Below are 25,732 nucleotides of genomic sequence, written 5' to 3'. Positions count from 1 at the left end.
ATAAAAAAGTACATGTTACATTTGATCTGGATGATTTTTTGTGATATTGCATTTAAGGTGATGAAGCTGGTCTTTTAGAGTTTAAAAGGTTTTAAAAGCTAATGTTATCAATTGGCAACTAATGAATGTGCTCATATATCTCAGTTGGGGATATTTTAAAACAGTAAGCCCATTAACAGGGTCAAGGCAAATGGTCATTAACATTACCGATTTGATTACAAATGACAAGTGGATATTGGGTGACAATGCCTATGTGATAATGTCTGTAAGATTCAAAATAATGATGCTTACTATTTGCCTCCCTACTATCTGCTCTGACTATTAACTTCTGATCCGCACATTCTATGGCCACGTCCACACTAATACGTTTTCATTTGAAAACGCTTTGATTTTGCTATGTTTGCGACTTTCATCGACACTAGAAGGGTGTTAGGCTGATTTCACTGTAAATTCGGTGACAATAGGTCAAAAGTTCTTCAGCTGAAATCGGTCTGGATTTACAGAAATTCAAAGCACTGACCCCAGTACTTAAAAGTATTGATGAAGGTATGTGCAATATGAGGTCCAGTTTCAGCATGAAATTTCCACAGAGTGGTGCCAAAAGCAAGCTGTTAAGCAAGTCTTTTCAAATGAAAGTGGACATGGCTAACATTAATGAAATACTGTGTTGCTTGGCAACTACAAACAGCCTACCATTAGTATAATTATTAAAATATATATATATATATATTATATATATATATATATATATATATATATATATATATATATATATATATATATATATATATATATATATATATATTATTTTGTTGTATTTTACCATACTGCTGTTGCCAGCCATTCAAGTCTGTGATACAGTTATATTTATATTTAACATTGCACATGAATAAGGCAATGGAGTGGCCACGGTGCACTACTTTCTCTGCTCAATTTTTCGATGGCGGCATGGATGCTTCTTTTTTCAGACAGCTGTTGAATCTACACTTTTGTTTTGCAGTCCAACCAAGTGCATCGTTAAGGAGTGCCTATTTTGAGATCTCTAGCTCAGTTTGGACTTCCCTCAAATTGCCCCAGCGGGAAGGAGTTGGTCAAGGCGATGGTATTGATTGCGATGTGATAGACAATGAACCCTGTTTCGTTGTCCAAGCAAAGTCTTTCTCATTGGTTTATTGATGCAATTTTGAGGGCTTATGAAGCGCGTGGTTTACCTTCGCATTAAGGTATTTGAGACCATTCTACAAGGAACGTGGCAATCTCATGGGCTTTGGCTAGAGGTGGGTCCTTGGAGGACCTTTTATATGGTGGCATACATTTGTTAGATTTTATAATCTGGACAAGCTTTTTGACTCCTGCTTCCCATGTACTCTGTTGAAACAGGAGTAAATCCATAATTTATTTTATTAAGATTTTTTATCTCACTGCTGTATTCTTGCCACATGGGCTTAGACAGTTGGCAGCTACTGTTTGCATGGCGTGAATGTATATCTTTTCCATAGTGTTCATACGCAGTGTTCCACGAAAGAAAACGTCCCACTTAAGTATGTAACCTTGGATCCCTGAGGGGAACGCAATGCTGCGTAGCTGGCCATAAACTCTAGCAGCTGCATAGGCTCGTGCCTTTTGTAGAAAATCTGACCCGATGGCCTGAAAGTGAGCACCTTTATGGAGCATGTGATATCAGCCAATAATTAGGCTTGATTGTATAAGGGCTTCAGATCACGTGACACTTGGACACTGTCCCATAGCATTCATACGTAGTGTCTTGTACCCCTCAGGGAAACAAGGTTACATAAGTAACAGAGATTTTTGTTGATGTTTGCGGAACCGGAATCATGTGAAATGCACATTGAAATTCTTAAAGTGACAGTAACCTTTTTAGCGTTTCTTATTCAATTTTTTTTTTTTTTTTACAAAGATAAATGTGATTTACTTTCACATTTTGTGAAAGTAAATCACATTGCTTTTTCAGGACAGGTTTTGTTCAGTTCTATTGCTTTTACTGCACCTGTCAACCTGAATGTACCTCACTATTTATTTAAAGCTTATTTTGTTGTGACATTTTCTTATAGAGAAAGGTATATGAGAAACTCATTATTGAAACTTTGAGCATTTATTTTGTGTATTAAAGAACTTAATTTTTATGACAAATTATAATGTGTATTTTGCTCAAACATTTTTCAGGAAATTGACATATTTTGTCATTTAAGTGTTATTATATCGAATTGAGATTATATTTTATCTGGAGCCTCATATCGTATATCAAACCGAATTGTGAGAACCATATCGTCCATAGTGAATTTCTACAATGGTATGTTTAACTGAAAACAGTAGCTTTTGAATGATCCTGCATCCTCACCACTAGGTGTCACTGTAAGTCCAAGATGACATAAACAAAAAGTTACTGAGTGCACCTTTAAGTGTACTTGCATCTAGTTACTTCAACTTAAATAATACATTTTATTTTACATGAACACCAATTTAACTTAATTACACACATTTTGGATACACCTCTACTCAATACAATTGAGGGAATGAGCTTACTTAATCAGTTGATTAGAGTCAACTCATGAATGTTCTCATTAAATACAATTGTAAAATGTAAAGCTTGTGAGCTGTTCACAAGCACTGTGGAACAATGTTGTCCTTGAATGTTGAGCTGACACCAGTTTTGAAATGTAATTTTAGAGGTTTTACATAGGGTAGATTTGTCAAAGCTATTAAAGGTGTGGATATGCTGAAAATACAGAAATGAAATTCCTATTCACTCACATCCAAGACACTTGCAGTGTGGCAGTATATGGTGTTACAGCAAGATAAATTAATTGATAAAAATAGTAAATCTACATAATGCTTATTCAGTTTCCAAATAATATTGCATCTGAAAAACACCACTAATTTGATTTCTCATGGTTACTAGGTGCAGTTTTGTAAACAATTATCTCTAGTCAAGAACATAGGCTGCCATACAGTTGAAGCCACAAAGTGCGTAAACCACTCATTATTTCAAATGCATTATTCCATGTTGTTGATGCTCAGCGCAATCACTTCTTTCTCAATAGCATTTGATTCAGACATAAGACGTGAATAGTGCTGAAAAGCTGCCAGCTGCTCAGAGGAGATAGGGCTCAGACCTTTTCTATTCATGTTGAACAAACAGGATTACCTTAATCAAGTGTCGTAGCTGGAATATATAACTATTGAAAACTCATCACATCTCTGGTTTTCCAGTGCAGCTTTAGAAATGACAGATTAGGAGCCATTCTTATAACATCCATATGCTTGTTTCCATAAAAAACCCAACACAAATTGTAATGAATACAGATACTTTGAGGGCTGGGATGTTAAAGCATAATATGAATATAATTTTCTGTAGTCGCAAAAAAAATTATTTTCTTACTCATGCCAAAATATCACATCTTACTTTGTGCCTTTTTGAAGTTCCCTTATGTTTAGGTGTGGTGTGTATAGCAGACTTTCTATACATACAGTATATTATAATACAACAGTGCCTGCTTTGCCTTTGATTGGAACCATTTTCATTAGTGGAGCACAAATAGACAACATAACTGGTCATATTGTGTCTAAAATGTTACTCAATATTACTTTTTTATAGAAGTAAAAGTCATTCTCAACCTGCTGCTGAAATGTAGTGGGGTAATCTGGAGTATTGTAAAGTGATTACGCAGCTGTAATTCCATGTCTCTGTAAGTTCTCATCAGGACCTACGACTTGTCCTTCATCCTGCAATGCAAATCTTTAAATCCGCTTGATGAAAATTAACTTTGCCAGCTTCATTTCAAAGGACTCATGTCAGAAACTTTGAAAAATAATTGAAAATAAATTGTCATTTCGGTTTCATTTTCCAAAATCTGAAAGTGAATGCATGTTTTTAGGATTTGACAGATTTACCTGTTAACACATCTGCCCCAAACTATAGCTACTTGTATTTGTACAGAAACATGTACACAGTAAATGTACCAATCACTGTAGCTTCACACACACATTTTATTTGAAATATGTTCTTTACTATTTTCTTTGAATTACTTTAAATATTATAAAGTATAAAAAGAGTCAAGGCACACTTTCCCTTTTCTTTTAAGTTTTGGTTTGTGTATTTACATTACATTTCTGAGGAAAGTTGCATAACTGAAATATCAACCACTCAAGAAGAGGAAAAAAAATATTTTCCACAGCACTTCGTTGTCTAAAGTGTTTCAAGATAATACACACCTAGATATCTGCCATAATAGTTTGTCTGCACTTATGTCAAAATAATGGGATGCAGCCCACATTTAGATGCCAAATTTGACAGAAGTCAAAAATTGTCAGGGTTCTGTGAAGGGAAGAAGCTAGAGAGTGATGATCCAAATTCAGAACTTTGAACAAAAAGGGACAAAATGATGAAGGAAAATATTCGAAGAAGGTGGAAACCAAACTCTACAGCAGTATGCTGGCTAATCATGCACTACATACAAAAAAAAAGAACTGACACAGGAACAAAGAAGGGCACATACACATGGGCTAACAAGACAAGGAACACCTTGGATACAATCAGGAGGGAAACCAGGAAAATAGACATGATAATGATTGCAAAACACTTTCAAAATAAGACACAGGAGGAGACACAGACAATGAAGCATGGCCCAGAGACAAGTGTAGACCAGGGGACCAGGGCAGAGCCGGTGGCCAGGGAAGATGCTCCAGGAAGGAAGCGGGGTACGTTGATTTGGTTGGCAGCTCCAGGAAGGGAATGAGGCCCGGCAGCCTGGGAGGCGGATCGAGAAAGGGATCCGATGGATGGTTTGGAGGCCAAGGTAGAGCTGACAGATGATTCCAAAGCAGAGCTGTAAGATGGTATGAAGCCAGGGGCGGAGTTGTATGGTGCATAGGCCAGGGCGGAGCTGCCTGGAAGGACCAGAGGCCAAGGTGGCCAGGGTGAAGCTGCTAGAGGCAGAGACTCCAGTAGTGACTCCTTAGGCTTAGACTCATACAAGGACTCAGGCAAAAGGTCAGAAGGAAAGAATTCAGGCAAGGGCTCAGAAGGTGCAGGCAAAGTCTCAGGAGGTGGAGCCGTAGGAGAAAGAGGCTCAGAGGGTGCAGCTGCTGATGACAGAGACTCCAAGGCCAGAGTACCCAGGGATGGAGGCTCAGAAGATGGAGCCACAGGAGGCTCAGGAGGAGTAACAAGCAGAGCCGCAGGAGTCTTAGGGAATGGAGTCTCAGGAGGAGGAGCGGGTGGAGCTGCAGAAGGAGTCTCAAGAGGTGCGGAGGGCAGAGCCACGAAGGTTGAGGATGACATAGACACAAGTTTGTGGTCCACAATAGCCATACCTGAAGAGGATGGGGTCTCTGAGGACAGAGAGGTAGGGTCCACCAGGACCAACAATACTGGGACCATCAAGGTTGGGACAACCAATGAAGGGACCACTGGAGTGGAGATCAGAAGGTCAGCACGTATGATGTTATGGAACAAAATCCTTAAGAGGCAGACAATCACATTCTAAAAGGACCAGCTCCCTCACAGGGTCATTAAGTCCCATCCAAAACATGGCCCAGAGGGATCTCTTATGCCAATTCAATTGAGCAGCCAATTTCCAAAATAAAAAAATATTAAATAAATAAATAAACAGTACTCTGCCACAGGAGTGGACCCTTGGGAAATTTGCTCTTCTGCCAGGGTTCTGTGAAGGGAAGAGGCGAGAGAGTGAGGATCCCAAAGAGCAGAACTTCAGTTATGAACAAAAGGGATACAATGATGACGGAAAATATTCAAAGAAGGTAACAAAACTACAACAGTATGCTGGCTAATCATGCACTACATTTAAACTAATGCAGGTACAAAGAACTAGAGGATATATCTACACATAGGCTAACAAAACGATGAGGAACACCTTGAATACAATCAGGAGGGAAACCAGGAAAACAGATATGACAATGATAACTAAACACTTTCAAAATAAGAGTCTTTGGGGGACCACATAAGAATGACGTGACAATAATGTTATGACAAATTAAGCAGAGGCTAATATTCTTTCTGTCTTGTTCTTTTTAGTAGTGACAAATATTGATCAGATAAAACACTGAACAGGTAAATATGAAAAAGACCAACCCATATTTGTTGGATGTCTTTTTTAATTAATCCATCTCTCATTTTCTTTGAGGAGGTAAAAAAAAAAAATCATGTTGTTAATTACATTCTGAAGAAACTCCTTTAAATGGTGCCTGTCTGTGGACAGAAAATAAGAGTCCATGTTTCATAAAATACAAACCCATGGTCGTTAATTTATTTAAAGCCCTGAGCCAATGATGAATTGTACTGTGTATTCTTATAGAATCTGACTCTAAATGCAGGTTCACTGTCATTGGTTCAAATTGGGTTCATGGCTTTAAATCTTGCATGCCTGTACTCTTTAGAAGTCTTTCAGAATCATTTAAGTAAACAAGGAGGGGAAACACAAATTATGTAATCTGGATCAAAACTTTTATATGTCTAGTTTCATTCTGCTTTTAGATACCAGACATGAATATTTCAAATATTAGTCTCTGCAAAATCAAAAGAGTGGTTTGGACAGTCTCAACGTGTCAGATAGAGAGAGAAAGAGAGGGTGAGAGAGAGGGAGGGAGAGGGACAGATAACCCTGTAGACTGTCAGTCATCCTCTCCTGTGCTTTGAGGGGAGAGGGGGCTCCCAGTCTTTTTAATTCTCTGTGAATCTTCTGTCCATCACCACACATTATCCCTGCTTTAGAGCTTGGCTTAGACTCACGCACTGTCACTTTCTGACAAACTACACCTATACACAGGCAGACTTCATAAAGTGTCAGAAAAAAAAGGAAATGTATTTCACCAATTCTTCAGACAAAGAGTAAAACCATACAGATAACTATTCCTTCCACTATTAAAATAATTATTTGAGCTATACTGTACATATTTTAACTATACAAATCACTGATTTTGATATATATATATATATATATATATATATGTCCCACAATTTTACATGCAGTAAGATTTGAAAATAGCAACATTCCACTTTGAAATTAATCTACATTGAAATGAATTATAATGTTGAGAATGTACAGTAAGAATGTTTCAAAAGTATATAATTTAATTTACCCTTTATCAAAATTATAGATCATAGATAATTATCAATTATAAAAATCAGTAGAACACTGATTCAAATAAATGTTAGCTTTATAATCCTTTAAATCAACAATCATCAAAGACAACTATCAATTATCCGGAGAACATCAATTTTCAAAAGGGAACAATGAAGGCTTGAATCCGAGCACTGGCATCCCCAGCCAGCCTTTGACACATGTGTATGCAAACCAAACCAAAACACTTCTCTTTGAAATATAAAAAAAAATATTGATGCAGTAATATCAATTAATAATCAATTCAATGCATTCAATAAACTTCCAACTTCCAACTTCAAACTAAACAGTGACATGATTAGATATAGTAACCAAAAACAAGCATATAACACACGAGGAAGGTATGTGTGTGTGTGTGTGTGTGTGTGTGTGTGAGGAGTGAAACGCACAAAATGACCATTTAATGGTGTCTGCCCGTTTACCGAGTGTCTCCGCTTGTACGATAACTTGGGGACAAAGCTGAGCTTTATCACAAAGTTATCTACTAGCCAAATGTTTGTGAGGTGTGCGGTTAGTACGACAGAGAGAGAGAGAATAAAGTGGCGGCGCCGTAGCCGGTTTGGCGATCGTGGGAGAGAAGACAACTGTTGGTTTATCACACAGAGATGCGGTGAACGGCTTGTAACCCATCCCACTGTCTATGGTCCTTTAATGGATAAACACAGTGTGCCGGTCTCATCTGCAATGGCGTAAATATGCAACAGTCCAAAGTGGTTGGACTACAACACAGGAAATCTCATTCGTGATAACAGTATGTTACAGTAATACCTTTAAAGTATTATTTACAGCAATGAGCAGACTCGGTTGTCCATAAACTGTACAAGTAATAACCTTGATACACAAGAATAACACACTATAATATTCTATCTCTGCCCAGACATAACCTCTTACTTGAACCACATGAGGACACAGGTAGAATGTGTGTTCATCTGTCGTTTGACTCCGACTCGGTTCCTCGAGGCTCGGGTGGTGACAGAAGGCCGTTTCCTCGCTCTGTCGGTGGGCGGTATGGCTGCTGATTCTCGGCGGGCTGGCGGAGAAATCAACAACATCGACTCGATTGAAGATGGAAGAGAAATCTTCTTTCTTCACTCCTGCAGGCAAATGGAGGAAGATGGGGATTGCTTGGCTGTCTCCTTCGGATCCGTTAGTGTTTGGTGGAACACAGAGTAATCTGAACTCGTCCAGGCAAGATAGAGATTGTATGGCCACAGTTTCAAGTTGTATGTTACTTCCTTGTGCACCGAGGCTACACCTGAGAGCAGCAATGAGCTGCGTCTACGTACGGCACGCAAAGTTGCTGGAAGCAATGCTCAGATGGACCTCAGAGGTATTTCTACTCCCGATCACATCATGGTTGAGGGACGTTCTGTTGAGCGCCTCATCTAATAGGAGTTGAGAGTTCGATCATTTGGAATTTCACACAGTTGTAAAGTGAGCTAAAGTATTCTTGGGATTTGTAGTCTATTTTGTACTCCCTTTGTTTGATTTTGGCATGGTTTTTATCAGTAAGATTTATTACTTTGTGTTTGTGGGCCTCAGTCAGGCTTTACGACTGTGTTAGGCCTGCCTTTGTCTTGTATCTGAATACATGAGGCCCAACACACTACCAAGGGGTGGACGGGGAAGAGAAATTGGCCCTGGATTTAAAATAAAAATCTGCACAAATGTTGTTGGGTACTTTTGGCCCCGTTTTGCAGCACTACACCAAAAACCACCTGTCCTCTGAACACACTTGTATGTCCATACAGAAGGAAAACGTTAATTACAATAATATATACTATGAATATAATACACAATGGCCCTATTTTTGTTGGTCAAAACAGTCTCTCTCTCTCTCTCTCTCTCTATATATATATATACAGTTGAAGTCAGAAGTTGACATACACATAGGTTAAAGTTATTAAAACTAATTTTTTAACCACTCCACAGTTTTCATATTAGCAAACTATAGTTTTGTCAAGCTGTTTAGGACATCTACTTTGGGCATTACATGAGCAAAATTTGTGCAAGGAACTACTTTCTTATGCCATGGTTCAGGATCTTGCTGGTTAAAAAGATGTGCACAAGCCTCCACTGTTAATTCAAAAAAGCATTTTAAAACTAGTAACGATGGCATGGGCCAGACATCTAACAAGTCATTGCAGAATCAAGTATGTGTGTGTTTTGAGCTTGTGCGACTACCTGGTCTGTTGTGATTCCAGTCCCAAGCAATAGTTAAGTGTTTGTCAGCTTGCTGAAGAACATAATGGGAATTCTGGTCTACATCCTATTTTCTCTGTGTAAAAATAGCTGTCTGAGCAGAGTATTTCTTGTTGCCAGCTCGAGAGTCGTCTCCTCCGCCATGTTGAATACTTATTTCTTCTCAGAACGAGCACACTTCGGTAAAATGTAAGCGCCTTTAGTATGTTTTTGATTGCTCCATCTGTCTCTCAGCTGTGTGAATTCTAAATACTGAAGCTGTTAGTTTAACTGTATTTCCCAGCTGTAGAAGTGTTGTAGTATTCCGATCGATCATGGAGTGAGAGTCAATGCCGATGACTTAAAAGAAACCGTTAACTGACGTGCGCTGACTCATTGCACGTGAAACTTAACTGGCTCATAACACATACACATTGTCTTTTGACACCACCTGCTGGCTCAAATCTTTAATATCACTGGAAAAAATTATAAGGCACGCACAATGTAGCTCTTTTACACATCTACCCAGCTTTTACATTTTAGTTTAGAACAGCGCAAACACAAGCGGAGTCATACAAAAACAGTGTTCTGAGACATCAGTAGTGGTGAAGCGTGTCTTGTCCAATGAGATTCGAGAACCGGAACTTACCCTGGAGTAAGATGGGTTTAGAAAAACATATTGTTTGGGGTTTGTAGAAAATGTCCTTTATGTAACTTTATACTAACTTTATGCTGTTAGTATCTATAGCAACACAATACAAAGTGAATGGTTTCAGCATTTAATACATGTGTGAAATGCAAAAATATGGTTATTTTGTCAATATAGTCAGCTTTCAACAGCTATTTTGCATTTGATAGTTACACAACATGAGGCAAAAACCATGAGAAAATTGAAGCAGATCAATTTGTTTCCATCAAAACATAATTAAATACAGTAGGTTTTTTTTTTTTTCCCCAGTTCTCTATACCCAGTGTGGTATAATTAATTACAAATAATTTATTAACAACATCTACTCATTTTACTCAGGTCACAGGAGTAACAAGTGTTAGGCACTGAATTTACATTTAAAATATCCAGTAGCTCTAACTTGTGGATTGTAAGCGTTTTGTTACGTTTAACCTCATTTTAGTCTTTAAATATACCCGGTACAAAACCTAATTGCAGATTAGACTCTTGGCAAAAAAATTATAAATTGGCAGGTAGGCAATACATGGAGATTTTAATTTGACCTAAAATTAACCGTGACCATTTTCCTTGGCTTTGACAGCGCCCTACTTGGATTAGCCGTTTTAATTATCGTAAATGTCAAGCAGCACTTAGAACCCCTGCTCACAACAGGGTAAAAACACCAAACAAAATGTTTGAGTGAACGATAGCTTGTTCTTGGGGTGAATATTATCCCACACTACAATGAATTCTCTGGGACATGCTCAAAATCACTACTGACTGGTAAAAATGAAAGAGTGAGCAAATGAGCAGGCAGGGTGTGAGGCAGAGAGTGTATAGGTACAATTTTGGGCTAACTTATGGATTTGAAACGTTTTGTTATGTTTAACCTCTTTTAGTCTTTAAATAAATCTGGTACATAATTGCAGATTAGACTCTTGGCAAAAAAATAAATAAACTGCAGGTAGGCAATACGTGGAGAGATTTTAATTTGACCTAAAATTATCCATGACTGTTTCCCTTGGCTTTGACAGCGCCCTACTTTGATTAGCCATTTTAATTAACGCAAATGTCAAGCAGCACGAAGAACCTGCTCACAACAGACTAAAAACACCAAACAAAATGAATGAGTGAACGATAGCTTGTTCTTGGGGTAAATATTACCTCACACTACTATGAATTCCTTGGGACATGCTCAAAATCACTACTGGATGTAAAAATTAAACAGTGTGCAAACCAGCATGCAGGGTTGGAGGCAGAGTGTGTATAGGTACAATTATGGGCTAATTAACAAGATGTTGCTGAAAAGACAGCTCTATCGTTAAGACGTGCTGTCATGAATATTCGAGTTTGTCAAGCTTGCTTGTTTCCTCATAATGCAACATTAAAATTCCAAATACAAAAGTAAAAGCACAAAATATCAACTAAAATAACCCTAAAAGTTAGATACTGTATATAGGTTTACACACACCATACATGACTTTATTAACAAAGAAGTACAAAAAAGTATCACAGTATTACCATGTTATGGGTTATAGGGTAATACCACGTTTTTTGAACATGCTCTCGAGTACCTTGGATTACAATGGAACAAACAGTGTAAATAAATATGTAAGTTGTATAATACATCTACGATGCTAACATACACCCATTTCTAATGGATGAAGCCTTGGCCTGGAAGAGAGATCATCAGGTGGTCCCCAACCTTCTCTTGGTGTTTCGACACTTAACCACAACACCCTCCAGTTGGCGGGTCGGCAGTGACTGGCCAGGTAAACATTATGTTTCATAGTATATATCATAGTACCATGGTAAATATTTTATTTATTTTTTCTGCAGAGGCTATTTGCACTGAGTTTGCGTCTAAACCTAACCATAGCTTGTGTAATGGGTTCCCGTTAATAACGTTTCCCTTTTAAGATCGTTACTACTTTGAGAGTAAGAGTATGAATTTCCAGATTATGGCCTGTTATGTCGAGCAGACTCGGGAAGAGCCCATCTAGGAATTTCACCATATCTTCTTTGGCCTTCTTTGTCTTCAGGAACTCCAGCAATTCGGACGTTGTTTTGCCGGTTATGATTCTCAAGGTCTTCCAACTTCCGTCTTGGTCGCTAGTGGATTAGCAGCTAATTTCCTCTCTGATGACTCCAGATAATCGATCTGCTTCTCAACATCCGATACTCTTGTAACCATCTCAGTGAATTTTGTCTCCATGGCAGTGTTCGTTTGAAGTATAACAGCAAGATCCTCCAAGTCACGACCTTTTTCAGCATCGCTGTCATGTTCAACATTTGATGCTGAATCTCTTTCACCGCACTGTACAAATGAAGTCTTATAAAAAAAATATGTGTGTTTAAGTGTCTCACATAAGTGTCTCCAGAGCCCGAGGATTTTTAATTCTTTGACATATTGTTTTCCTAGAACAGTTAAGAGTTAGAGTGTATTGTATCTCATTGGTTTATGACCTAAAAAGTATTAAAACTAGCAAAGTGCCCAGAGCTCGCCATTCACACATCCAACCCTCGCATGGTGTCACATGACCTCCGACGCAATCAAACTTTAAATTAATTTGTTATTATAAGTAGCATTAAAAGGAATTTTAAGAGTGGAGACAGGAAACAGTATGAGGAATGTGGAACAAAAGGGGGAATCGAACTTGGGTCCATCTGCACGAAGAAAAGTACAACCACACCATCTTTACATGCTACGTTATTGCAGCAACAATTCAGTGTGTTTTGGCTTTAATTTCACTGTTTCCAACAGAATATTAGAGTGCAAATAGCTGTGCTGTGTGGCAGGTGCTATTTACACTAGTGCTCACTCACTCTGTTTACACATTTCACATGCAAAATTTCTAACATCAACCTCTCATAGGAAAATGCATGTTTAAATTTGCTAAGCTTTGTCTGCTTTTTAATGAAACAAATATGTACTGTAGGTAAACTAAATTGTGATTAAAAAAATAGGCCCATAGATTTATTATTTTAGGCAACATTGGGTTTGTTTTAACTAATTCAATGTTTTTACTCTCATCTCCAGTTCATATGAATGGTACACATAATTCCATGTTATTTGATCAGGTTTTCAGCCCATCCTAAATATTCACCATGATTCTCTCTGAGCATTTCCCTTCAGATGAGCTGACAGGTGAAGTAATGGGCCATCTTCCATATGACTTATAATCCTGTTTACTCTCCTCCTTGGATGCAGCCTTTTCCACAGCTTGGAGTCTTGGGACAAGCTTTGTAAATGTGCAACCTTTTCTATTCACGCCAATTTACAGGCCTACGAGCCCAAGGCTCTACTTTGGAGATTATTAATGTTTTAACCTAGCTTTCTACACCTCTTGGTAATTTTGTCAGGTTTATCTTCTTTGGAACATATTTTCTAACCTTCCCCCTTCACATTTGATGGGTTTGTGTGAATTTACATATATAAACATTATATCATGACCACCATGGAACACATAGAGGGCTCTTCTTTAAGGACTAATTCACCCAAAAAGATTTACTCACCCTCGTGTTTACCAAAATCTGTATGACTTTTTTTTTCTTATATGGAAAAACAAAACCTGCAATTTATATCAGAATTACCAAGCTGTGCCGGATGGTGACTTCAGCTGTAATGCAAGATTTGTATATATTATATATAGATATTATAAACATCAAAATATTCTGGAACGACATAAATGAGTAAATGACAGAATTTCCATTTTTGGGTGAACTATCCCTTTAAAAGGGGATATGCTTCCATGTCATCAAATTATACTTGTGTGGAATAGAGGAAAGAGATTTTTTTGTGCATACCAAATACAGAGCATGATCAGTTTGATTGAAGTGGTTGAAAAAAATTAAGTGATATTCTAAGGCATGTGGGAATTAAAGAGGACAGTCTCTCCTTGGAATCCACATACACTTTGAACTGCAGCATGAGATGTATGTAATAAGGCAAATTAGGAAATCATGAGCTTCTCTTTAGATCAGGTGCCACTTAAATCAGTGTATTTAATTGATAAGGGTGGGTGTTGGAAACCCTCTTATAGAATACATTACTGAAATTACACAGCTCCTTACAAACTACTGCAGACACTCAGGTAACATACGGTGGCCGTGAAGTGTGAAACAAAACAACAAATCATAAAAAACAACAGCATATCTGGAAACAAAAGAGCATATCAGAAAACTCAACAGCAATTCAGAAAACACAATGGCAAGACAGAAAACACAACAGCAATTCAGTTGAAATGGAAAGGGTAGGTACCATAGCTTCTCACACCTGATTGGCTGTGAGGATGAGACCTAGTCCTTTCCTCAGGACTGGTTCTCTGCCCACTTGTGCAATTATTTAAAAAATTCATTCCAAATGCTCAATTACTGAAAATTGTGAGTGGTTTGTCACTCATTAAAACAGTAATAGGACACTTTATAACACATAGAGCAAAAACAGCGAGATCATTTTTAAATACAATGTTAGTCTCTACAGTATGTAAGAGAAATAAAAAATTCCACAAATTCCACTAAAACGCCCAAGAACGTCCAAGTATTCATTCAATTGACTTGCATATTCTAACATAACAAACACTGTTATTAAAAAAAAAAAAAAAAAATCTCATTCTAAAAGTAGCTCTCATATCTAATTTGCATCAAACTTAGTGCACTGCGAGAAACATGAAAATCAATCCTCATTGGAAACAATGTCACACCTGGTGGGACACCTCTTCAAGTGCCAAGTATGAATATGCATGTAAGGAATGGTCTCACAGACAGCAAAGATAGAGGATATAAATGCAGTATTTCTTTATTTAAACAAGAAAACTTTAAACAAAAGGGAAACTTTCAACATAAAAAAATCAAAACAGCATACAGAGAACACAATCTTACAAAGAACAACATAACAATTTGGCTAGGTATATTCACAAAATTAAATGGAAAAACAAGACAAATTAAAAAGACATGCTGTACCTAAAAATTGATTAGAGAGAACAATGATTTGACACATAACAAGAACAACCAATAATATTAAAATGTTTTTATTTTAGGTTAAACTGTTCAGTAAAGAATAGTATGTATGTATGTATGTCCTCAATGAAACTTTACACTGTTTTATTTATTTATTTATTTATTATCAACTTTTCTCCCAATTTGGAATGCCCATTTCCCACTACTTAGCAGGTCCTCATGGTGGTGCGGTTACTCACCTCAATCCAGGTGGTGGAGAACAAGTCTCAGTTGCCTCCACTTCTGAGACCACCAATCCCTGCATCTTATCGCGTGGCTCGCTGTGCATGACACTGTGGAGACTCCGCATATGGAGACTCATGCTACTCTCCTTGATCCATGCACAACTTACCACACGCCCCATTGAGAGCAAGAACCACTAATCGTGACCACAAAAGGTTACCCCATGTGACTGTACCCTCTCTTGCAACCGTGCCAGTTTGGTTGCTTAGGAGACCTGGCTGGAGTCAGTCAGCACAGCCTGGACTCGAACTCATGACTCCAGGGGTGGTAGTCAGCGTCAATACTCGCTAATATACCGAGGCCCTTACACTGAGTTTTATTAATTATTTCAGCCGGGTAAATACATATATATCAAACTGGCCAACAGTGCTGCTGTGGAGTGTCACTTCACAACCATTCTCGAACTGGCTTTAGTGACACCCTTGGGATTATTAAAAACTTTTTTTGAAAAAATTAAAAATAAATAATCCATACAATTCTTTTACTGAGAAACATGAAGTATGTAAGTCTTTTTTTCACTGAAATTGAAAAATAAAAACAGTGAGGTTTATGCTTAAAACAAGAAAAAAAAAAATCCAGTGGCATGAATAAATCATCCCATTTCTTACCCCATTGGGAAATAGTTTATTATTATTATTATTATTATTATTATTATTATTATTATTATTATTATTATTATTATTCATAAGAAAAATGTTTTGTTAATATCTGTGAAAACAAAAATGGAATTCTTTGCCATTTTTGATTTTAAGATATTTTTACTGAAAAATAATACAAAAATACTCAGTAAAGAAGTGTATATTTATTTATTATTATTTCATTGTAAGAAATGCAGTATGCACTTTTTGACAAAATGGTTTATCCTCCAGGTAGTAAAACATCTTTTATGTTTACCCTCAATGGCTCACACTCAAAATTGGTAAATTGACCACCAGGTTTCTTGTACTCTTTCAGCGCTAAGATTGCCTTCTCAAACTTCCCTTTTAACATGCAGAACTCCTAAACCATTCATTATCTCTCACCAGTTCCCTCCTGTGCCACTGCACCACAAACGATGAAATATGACAGCCCTACTCTATCACTGAAATTATTCATATGAATAGCCAAAGGTTTCTTTATGATTATTTCTCCATTTATAGTATATCTGAGGGGCCATCTATAAACTGCTATGGCTATCTATGAACAATCTGGGCCACGTTTTCTGCATTCATTTTTGCATGAGATCCATTACATTGCCGTGGGGTAGAATGTTTTATCTGCCCCACTTCAGTAATCATATTTCTTCCTACCTTAAAAATTTTGTCAAAGAGGTAGATGGTTATTATTTGTCAGTGCCAATAATGATATGGCGCGCACTGAAAGATGACAACATTAAAATGGATCCATCTCCCATGAGTGGTGAGATTGGTAAATATCTGTTTTAATAATACAAATTTTATGTCTTAAAGACCCATGGAATCCCCACCATGTCCTGTTGATGTATTATTCCTGTTAAATCAGCAAGTTTGGGTGGAACATACAGTATCAAAGGGCTTATCACCATTTTGTTTAATATCTAATAGGCTTTAGTTACTTTACAGACATGAACCATGATTTGCTACATGCTAGTCGGTTGGTATCATTCGAGAGAGCAGTTGATTGGACAGAAATATGTGTGTGTGCTAAAAGTAAATTTGGTCAATGTATAGGAGCACACTAGCATTTAAATAGCTTAAAGCTAACGCAAAAAGACTAGAAGTAACACAACTCTAATTTTGATTTCTTTAGGTCATTAGAAATCATCTCTTATTTCTTCAGAAGACTGCAGTTTTTTGATCCAAGCATCAGACATGAGCCATATTAGGATCACAAAGTAATCAGATAAAGCAAAAATACCTTCTCAAGAGAGCAAAGGTTTAATACATGCATTTTGTACGATTATGCAGACACATCGAGCTGCCAAAAGCAGTCATTAGGAGGCAGACTTCCCATATCTCGCATCCATATGGGTCTTTAAGGCTCCAGTGAAGCCATTAATTTAGGAGGATCAGTGCAAGAAATATCACTCCCAACAAATTTGGTAGGAATCACTGCTGTGTTATTGAAGGGACCAAATTACATGCGAAGAGGACTTCAAAAAGACTCTGACTGCCTGCGACAGCTTTCGTTTCAGGTGGACTTGTATTTACCGTTAAATCCCCTGGTAGCCCAACAAGTCGGAGTAGTTCTCGGGAGATTACATCCGTGTTCACGCACTTACCTGTCAGTGTTCTTGACAAGCTTATTCCTCTGAGCTCTCGGAATAAACTCCTACACCTTCACTGTGAAATCTACTTGAGCACACTCCATTTCACACCACGACTGTATGAACTTCATGTAAAATCTTGCTAAATAAAGATTTATGATGCTGTTTGAGTGAACATTTACTTCCTTTACCCAAAAAAACTATACAACCATGGTTTTGATGGCATATTTCTACCTTAATTTAGCACTGTATATCTTGCAAACCTTTTTTTTTTTTTTTTTTTTTAAATAAATGTTCCTAGTTCAGTACAAAGTAAGGTCAAACAAAACATGTTGTGGCATACTGCTGATTAACACAAAATAACAAGTCCCTCATTTTCCAAAAAAAAAGAGTTTGCAGTGAGGCACTTACAATAATAATTAATTGGTCCCATTTACATACATTGCAAGTGCCTCACTGCAACCCAGAGATTAGTTTATATATATATATATATATATATATATATATATATATATATATAAAGAAAAGGAGCTGCAAGTCAAAACTTTTTTTGGGGGATCAACATTATGCCAAAAATACTGTTGATTGAACTTAACTTTCATTGAAACTGCAATATTCCTTAATGTTCGTTATTAAATGTATTATACAATTTCACTGTACTTTGTGTTAGTACCTTGGCATTAAAATTATCAAACTAGTCCATAGAGTTTCAATAGCTGCTGAGGGAGAGACAGTAAATTTGGCACATTTCTCTCTTCTGACTGACATAATCCATCTCTTCCATGCTTCCCTATTTTGGAAAGTTATGGAAATACAATGAAGTGGATTTTTTTCTTTTTTTTTTCTTTCGCTGAAATATAATATTTGTAGGTAATTTTAGCCAAACATGACTTTACCTCAACAACAATATGCAATCTGAGTTATTAAATAACATCATATCGTTAGATTACTTCATACAAAAAACACAAAAAAAAAAAATCTGTATTGACAGCCCTACAAATATTATATTTCAGCATTTCAGCAAAGATCTAATATAAATTAGCTTTATTATATTTCCACAACTTTCCAAAAGAGGGAAAAAAAAAATCAGTAGTGACAGCCCTACAAATTTTGCCTGGCGTCTGTAGTCTCCAATTCAGTCTATTTATAATTACCAATCAGTATGCATGTGTTTTAAGGAACCATCTCCAGGCAACCATATAGATCAGCCAAGCTCATCAAATTAGAACAAAATGTCTTCTCCCAGAAAAAAAAAAAAAAAAACGAAATAAAAAATGCTGTAATGCATGTGAGGGGTTATTATAATCTGTAACTAATCAAATATTTGCTTAACATATACAATTTAAATTTCAATATGAAATTTTATTGATTTTTATTACATCTCTCAGAGATTGTACAAGATTAATACAAAGGTATTAAATAGCTCAAAATACTTACATAAGAAAGAAAAAGACAATTATGTTACATTTATAAAATACAAAATTTCTAAATAACGTAAAATAACAATGTAGATCCTGTCATGTAAATTATAACTTAATATTTTTTTTTAATTAAAAACAAACAACATCTGAAACCAGTATCGATAATTAAATAAATAAATACAATAAAATAAAATAAAAGCAAATAAATCAGTTGTCAGTGTTTATGGTTGCTTCTTCTTGACAAACTGATAAACACTGCAGACAATATTGAAACACTTCTTTTAGGCAAATACATTCTGATATTTAAGAAAATAAACAGCTAGAGGCAATGTCAATAAAGTCCTGATTACTGGTACGTTTAGCTTTGATCCAGTCCAACTAAAATATGTTTGCAAAAAGATTATCAATAAAAGGAACAAACATGATAAATCATCTTTAAAACTTATAAGATAGGGTTCTGTTGTGAGGTTTGATGTTGACATCTGGTCTTCAATCAGCCAAAAAGGGCTCATGTCACCCTACTCTTGATTTCACTCCATGTATACATGTAGCTGCCTGCATCAAATTCAAGGCTTTGACTCTGGCTTTCAGGACTGCCAATGGAACCGTACCCTCTTACTTCAATTAACTTAAGGTCTATGCTCCAACTCGCTCTCTGTGGTTTATGAATGAGAAACGCCTGGTGGTCCAATCACAAAGACGCTCAAAGTCTAAATCATGATCATTCACTTTCTCTGCTCCTCTTTGGTGGAATCAACTTCCAACCTCCAAATGATCTGCTGTTACTTTCATCAACATGCACTTACTGTAAAAAAACAAACTGTGAGAACTTGGTAGTCCTTTACTGCAGATGTTGTTAAACTTTGTATGATTGCTTGCAATGAGTCTCATTTGTAAGTCGCATTGGATAAAAGCATCTGCTAAATGACTAAATGTAAATGTTTAGGATCAGAAGGATCTTAAATAAACTGATTACGTTTTTCAGGGATGAATTTAAAGTAATTTGATCATCAATACTTTTTCAATCTGTGCAAGTATCTAGAAAATTTGTTTTAACAAATTGTTGCTACTCTGTGAAACAGTAACTTAATTTTAAGCTTAAGAAAAATAACGGAATGCATGTAATCTATCTAAATGGCCTTCTCTCTCTCTCTCTCTCTCTCTCTCTCTCTCTCTCTCTCTCTCTCTCTCACACACACACACACACACACACACACACACACACACACACACATACACACACACACATACACACACTCTTGACTTCTTTGACCCACTTGAGTTTCAGAAAACAAACACCTTGGGTATAATCAAGAATCCAAGCTATTCTATTGGAGATCCAACATTCCAGGTCACTACTGCATTACATGATTCAAGATGTGCTTGATTTGAATCTCAGTTCTGAACACACAAGCAACAATAGTAGCTATATGAGAAAGCTTGCTTTTTTGCATATAATCTACATACAAAAGGACAAATAGTTTGTCAAATAGGTAAAAAGAAAACAAACAAACAAAAAAAAAACATCACAATATAAGGCAATGGAGCAGTCACCATTTTTCTTCTTAAAAAATAAAATAAAATGTAACGAAGCAACTTTTTAGAAGTACTGTATGTGCTAAGTAAAGGCAAAATTCTACAAAAACAACCATGACATGATCACAAAAATTACTCCATGAACATGGACCATCTTGTTTGCATCAGAACTAAAGTATCCTTTTGAGTTCAGGCCTGTGATTGAAAAAAGCAAACACAACAAGATCACAAATAAGATTACATATTAAAACACATTAAAGACTTTATATTATTGCATTGTTTCCAGTTCTGGCAAATTAGCCTCATGCTGATTTTGTTTGTTTGGTTGTCTTCATGTATATGCACAACATTACAGCAAATCAGCTCATTCTAAAAACCCGATAATGTAAGAAAACTGCATTTACATGATATTTGAAATTATTATTATACATGTTTATCCTTTTCTCCGGTTTTGGACATCAAGTCAAAAGTTACCAGCCATTATTTTTTACATTTTAGAATAATAGTAAAGTCATAGAATTAAAATTCACCAAATAATGTTTAACAAATCAAAATGATCTTATTGTAGCTCCTTCACATTAGCCACCCTTTATACAGATTACAGCTGAAAAACATAATAATGAATAAAATAAATTAATTAATACAATAAAATAAAATAAGAAGTGTATGTACATTCTGAACATATGTGTGTATACAAACTCAAAACTTGTGTGGTTTGCTAGTAACGAGCTCACAAGTCTTACTTGACATCTTTGGTATACGTATAGGGCTGCTGCTGCTGCCGTCTCCTCCATCACTCAGGGTTTTAATCTGAACAAGCAAGTCTTCTCCTGATGGCAACTGAAGCTCCACGGACGTCCTGTTGGTCTCCACTATGCTGCTTCCCCTGTGCCAGTTCTGACGGTACACAACCTGCGCATCACACAGAGGTGAAATTAGGTCAGGAATCTGCAAAAACTCAAAAATAAATGAGGAAGTTACAACAAGAACATTCCATGACATACTTGATCCACACTTAAAAATGTATGAATGTCAGTGCATAAATAACATAATATCAAATCCAGTGGCATTTATTAAAAAACAAAAAAGGTTAGCAAAAGCACACTTTTAAAGCAAAATATGTTTGTCTAACGATCAACATCAGCACCACTAAATACTACAAAATCTTGTTTATATTTCCTACAGTCTCCCTGCTGATATAACGCAATTTCAACACACAGGAAAAAAGAAGGTACACAAATGTAAAAATCTTTATCAATCTCAGATTTAAAATTGATTTTCTGTGGGAGGATTACAAGTATATTTGGTAACACATCTAACTGTGGAAAAAATAGGTTTCACAATCCATAAATCATTTAAATTTATTTTGCAGATTGACAGCGCACAACAAATAGCCACCAAACTGATATTCTTTCTTGCTCATACGGACTGGAGAATTTATGATTATCGATTGCATTATTCTGCAGGCGCTGGCTCACTGAGAACGGTTAGGATTGCAAATGAATAGTGCTTTTCCCCTGTGAAAGTGTGTCTTTGCTGAGGCCTGGGAAAGCTCATAGCGCCAGATGGCGGATCGCATCAGAGCCATCCAGCTGTTCAGCGACCCTACAAACCTCTACATTTCAGGGAGACCGTCGTCAATTAGCTGGCAGCATGCTGCAGCAAATTAATTTGCTGAAAAGAAATGAATCACGTCGCATGATTTTTAAATCCTTTTTCTGAACATTCTGTGCAAACTCATGCTACAGATGACCGTGGCTCTGAGCACAGTAGGAGGCCGGAGTGGCTTTTACGGAAATGTTAAAAAGGTTTTGATGTTTCTGAGCTCTATCAAGTGACCTTGAGCATGGAACTTCTTTTTAGTGGCTAACAAAAGAAAATTAATGAAAAATGAGAAACTCAGTATTTAATATTTCATAAAATTAATTTTCCCTCTAGTGGGGATCTAAATATTTGCTTTAATTCATTCACTTTTTACATTTCTCACATGTACAATTTGTCTACCAAAAGCAAATATATATAATTAAAATTATTATTTTTAATTATAGTTTTTTATAATTAATTTCCAAACGTTTTGTCATATAAAAAAAGGAGAGAGAGTAGCTCTGCTGGTTCTTTCTATACTGTTTATGCAAATTAAATTCATTTTGACCAATCCCCGACAAGATGTCAACAGTTCTAAAGAAGCCACTCTGATAGGATGGCTGAATGCGCATCAGACCACATGAAAATGCACCAATGTAAAATATGACCTAAGCTAAATGCCATAACTACATTTCCAAACATTATTTTCATCCAAAATACCATAGTAATTACAGTTACTGTTATGGTTCATGTACACTGGAGTGGAATGAGCACTGAGCGGAGATGAGTGAGTGTTTTTAATTCATTCTCTATGACAGTTGAATGGCAGTCTTGCACAGGGGCTTGACAGCTGAGCAAAGCAAACAGTGAGAGCATCAAAAAGTATAAAAGAAATACTGAAATTTATTTCAATGAAGTGTAAAAAAACAGACAATTGTTGACTGCTAAGGTGAAAGCAGTCAGATCAAGTTGGAGATTCTAGTAGATTCATTAATACATTTTAATAAAACAAAAAAAGATAGCCTTTATTTAACTACACAATGTCATATCAATAACAATTGAGTAAATTACGCTGAAATCGTAATTCATTTGGTAGGAATCTTTTATTTTTTGTGACATAGATTCAAAAGAACAAACTTGTAAGAGTTATTTGTTTGTGAATCATAGTAAACTGGTCACGGTGTATGTTTCGCATTGTAGATTCAAAAGAACCAGCTAATAAAAGTTATTTGTTTGGGAGTCAGACTAAACTGGTCATGCTGTACTGTATGGTTCACATTGTAGATTCAAAAGAACCGGGTCAGAGGAGTCATTCGTTCGGAAATTGGACTAAATTGGTCACGCTGTATGTTTCACACTGTAGATTCAATAGAACCAGCTCATACGAGCCATTCGTTTGGGAATTGGACTAAACTGGTCACGCTGTATGTTTTGCACAGTAGATTCAAAAGAACCAGATCATAAAAGTAATATGTTTGGGAATCAGAGTAAAATGGTCATGTTTTACAGTATGTTTCACATTGTATGATTCAAAAGAACCAGCTCATAAGAGTAATTTGTTTGGGAATCAGTCTAAACTGGTGATGCTTGACTGTATGTTTTGTGCTACTGATTCAATAGCAGTGTTGCAGTGCACGCAGTGGTAGAAGAAAACACTGTTAGATTACTTCGAGGTGTTGCGTTTGCATTACCTGAAGAATTCACATTCGATAACCATTAACGGAAACCAAATTATTTAATTATTTATTATTTTTCCCGAACCCTTTGTTTGAATTCTTTCATTATGGCTAGAATGTGGTTGGGTTAACAAACGTGTATTCAATTGCCATTTAGTATTGGCACTCAGCAATCATTTTTTCATTACATTTTTCCAAATATAATCATGCAGGTATATGATAATTTGATTAACCATTTATAAAAACATACATAGTCTATGCTAACCACGTTGCTGTACTTTTAAACTACAAAGAACTGTAGTAATTATGGTAAATTGGCCAAAGTTATGGTTACCATTGTAGAATTTTTGTAAGAGATAAACAAGTGCCAATTATGTAAAACTGGTGCTCTAGAAAATACTTATATATAAAACTCTTTATAGTTCTAATAAATCTATGATGAAAGGAATTTACAAGAGTATACCAGTAAAAGCTTTACTAACACTTCAAATAAAATATGAAAGAAAAAGCACAATATTATGTACTTAGCCATTTATCTCTGAATTGTCTTTCTGTGAGACAGCAGCTTATGTGGCACACTGATACAACATGTTTATCAGCAAAGCAACAGAAGTGCGAAACACAGATTACCTTGTAGCCGGTTACTTCTGATTCATTTTCCATTGCCTTCACATGTTCCCAGTTCAGAAAGACCTTTGAGTTTGTCAGGTTCCACTCAATGTTCCCTGGAGGTTGACTTGGAGCTAAAAGACATAAATCATATTCTGATAGAGCTCGAACTTTTAAAATAAGACTAAAAATGTAATCTCCTGGGTATGTTTGTCCTTTGCAATCTTCACTATCATCACTGTACCAGCAGAGGTATCACCTAGATTTGAAGCTTTAAAAGTTCATTGGCACTGATTCAATTCAACTTGGCTCTCACTTTAAATTACCTTGACTATAAAGGAAAACTTCTGAGTAATTTTTATGCAATCTCATAAAAGTATAGTCACATGAAAGAATATCTGAGGAATGTCACAATGGCCAGCATATTAAAAGGTAACATTTCTGTTACAACTTTGTTACAACCCATTTTGAGTTTTTATGGTGATGTCAAAACTGAAATGTGTAATTTGAAAACAGTGATTATTTTTGCAATTCCTTGATGCTAGTAGTTATAATTCCCAGTATTCTGACCTGTCAGTATTGATGTGCCAGACATTTGACCAGCATTTGCCACTGTCTGAAAGTTAGTAAACAATAATTTATATTTCCAATCCTCCCTTATAGTCAAAAATGTGCCCCTCATCTTGAGTTGTGTACTTGTTTGGTCTATATTCTTGGCAATTTTGTTAAATTGAACAGGTCACATTTGCCATTACTTTGCTATGTACCCTCTCAAAAAGTAATAAAACAATTTAGAACAATTCAGAAAAGTTTTTCAATGCACCTAGTAAACGGCAAAATTAACAAATTTGAAAACACCTTAGCACAGTAGAGTATTGCCTTTGAAATTTGGACTTAATAAAATTTTACTGCTAGGACTTGTGGTCCCTCTGTTCATGGATAAGGATGATAGCTATAGTAATTTCAAGCAATTTTACTAATGATTCCTAGCCCACTGTGTCTCCAATATATACAATTATAGGAACTATAGCAGATCATAACAGCAGTCTGTGATATCATCACATTAAGTTTTGTCAGAGAATCTACAGTACAAAGGAAAAAGAACAATTGCCTTTCTGCTTTAACACAAAGACAAAAATTTGTCAAGCTCTTTATTTTAAAGCGGCTTTAATTGCCTGTTTGCTCTATTAACTGCATATAGCCATAAGACTCCCTCTTATAGTAATGTCATAGTTTATCTGATCAGTCTCTGGCTGTGTTAAATACAGCATTTTGTCCTTGATTATTGGAATCAGATAATGATCCTATTTAGCCACGGTAGTTCATGGAGGCCACGTTAATCTCTAATGGTGCTGAGAACACACCCCATTAAGATGCTACAATGCAAATTCCTATACTTCAGAAGACTATTCTTCTACACTGATAGCATTTAG

The 25,732-nt window shown here is 36.2% G+C and overlaps 1 protein-coding gene across 1 annotated transcript in view; it reads right to left on the bottom strand.

The window, feature by feature from the left end:
• Positions 1–20,530: 20,530 nt before the first annotated feature.
• Positions 20,531–25,732, bottom strand: part of LOC127653773 (contactin-4-like) — a 133,749-nt gene continuing 128,547 nt past the window's right edge. Inside the window, exons 21-23 of the mRNA XM_052140545.1 lie at positions 24,321–24,433; positions 21,174–21,342; positions 20,531–20,625 (exon numbers count right to left, since the gene is read on the bottom strand). Of these exons, the coding sequence (XP_051996505.1) occupies positions 20,531–20,625; positions 21,174–21,342; positions 24,321–24,433 (377 nt within the window). The remainder of the gene's footprint in view (positions 20,626–21,173; positions 21,343–24,320; positions 24,434–25,732) is intronic.

The sequence above is a fragment of the Xyrauchen texanus genome, chromosome 13 (genome assembly GCF_025860055.1).
Source record: "Xyrauchen texanus isolate HMW12.3.18 chromosome 13, RBS_HiC_50CHRs, whole genome shotgun sequence".
NCBI lineage: Eukaryota > Metazoa > Chordata > Actinopteri > Cypriniformes > Catostomidae > Xyrauchen > Xyrauchen texanus.
The sequence above is the reverse complement of the archived record's forward strand: the minus strand, read 5'-3'. Positions and strand labels throughout refer to the sequence as shown.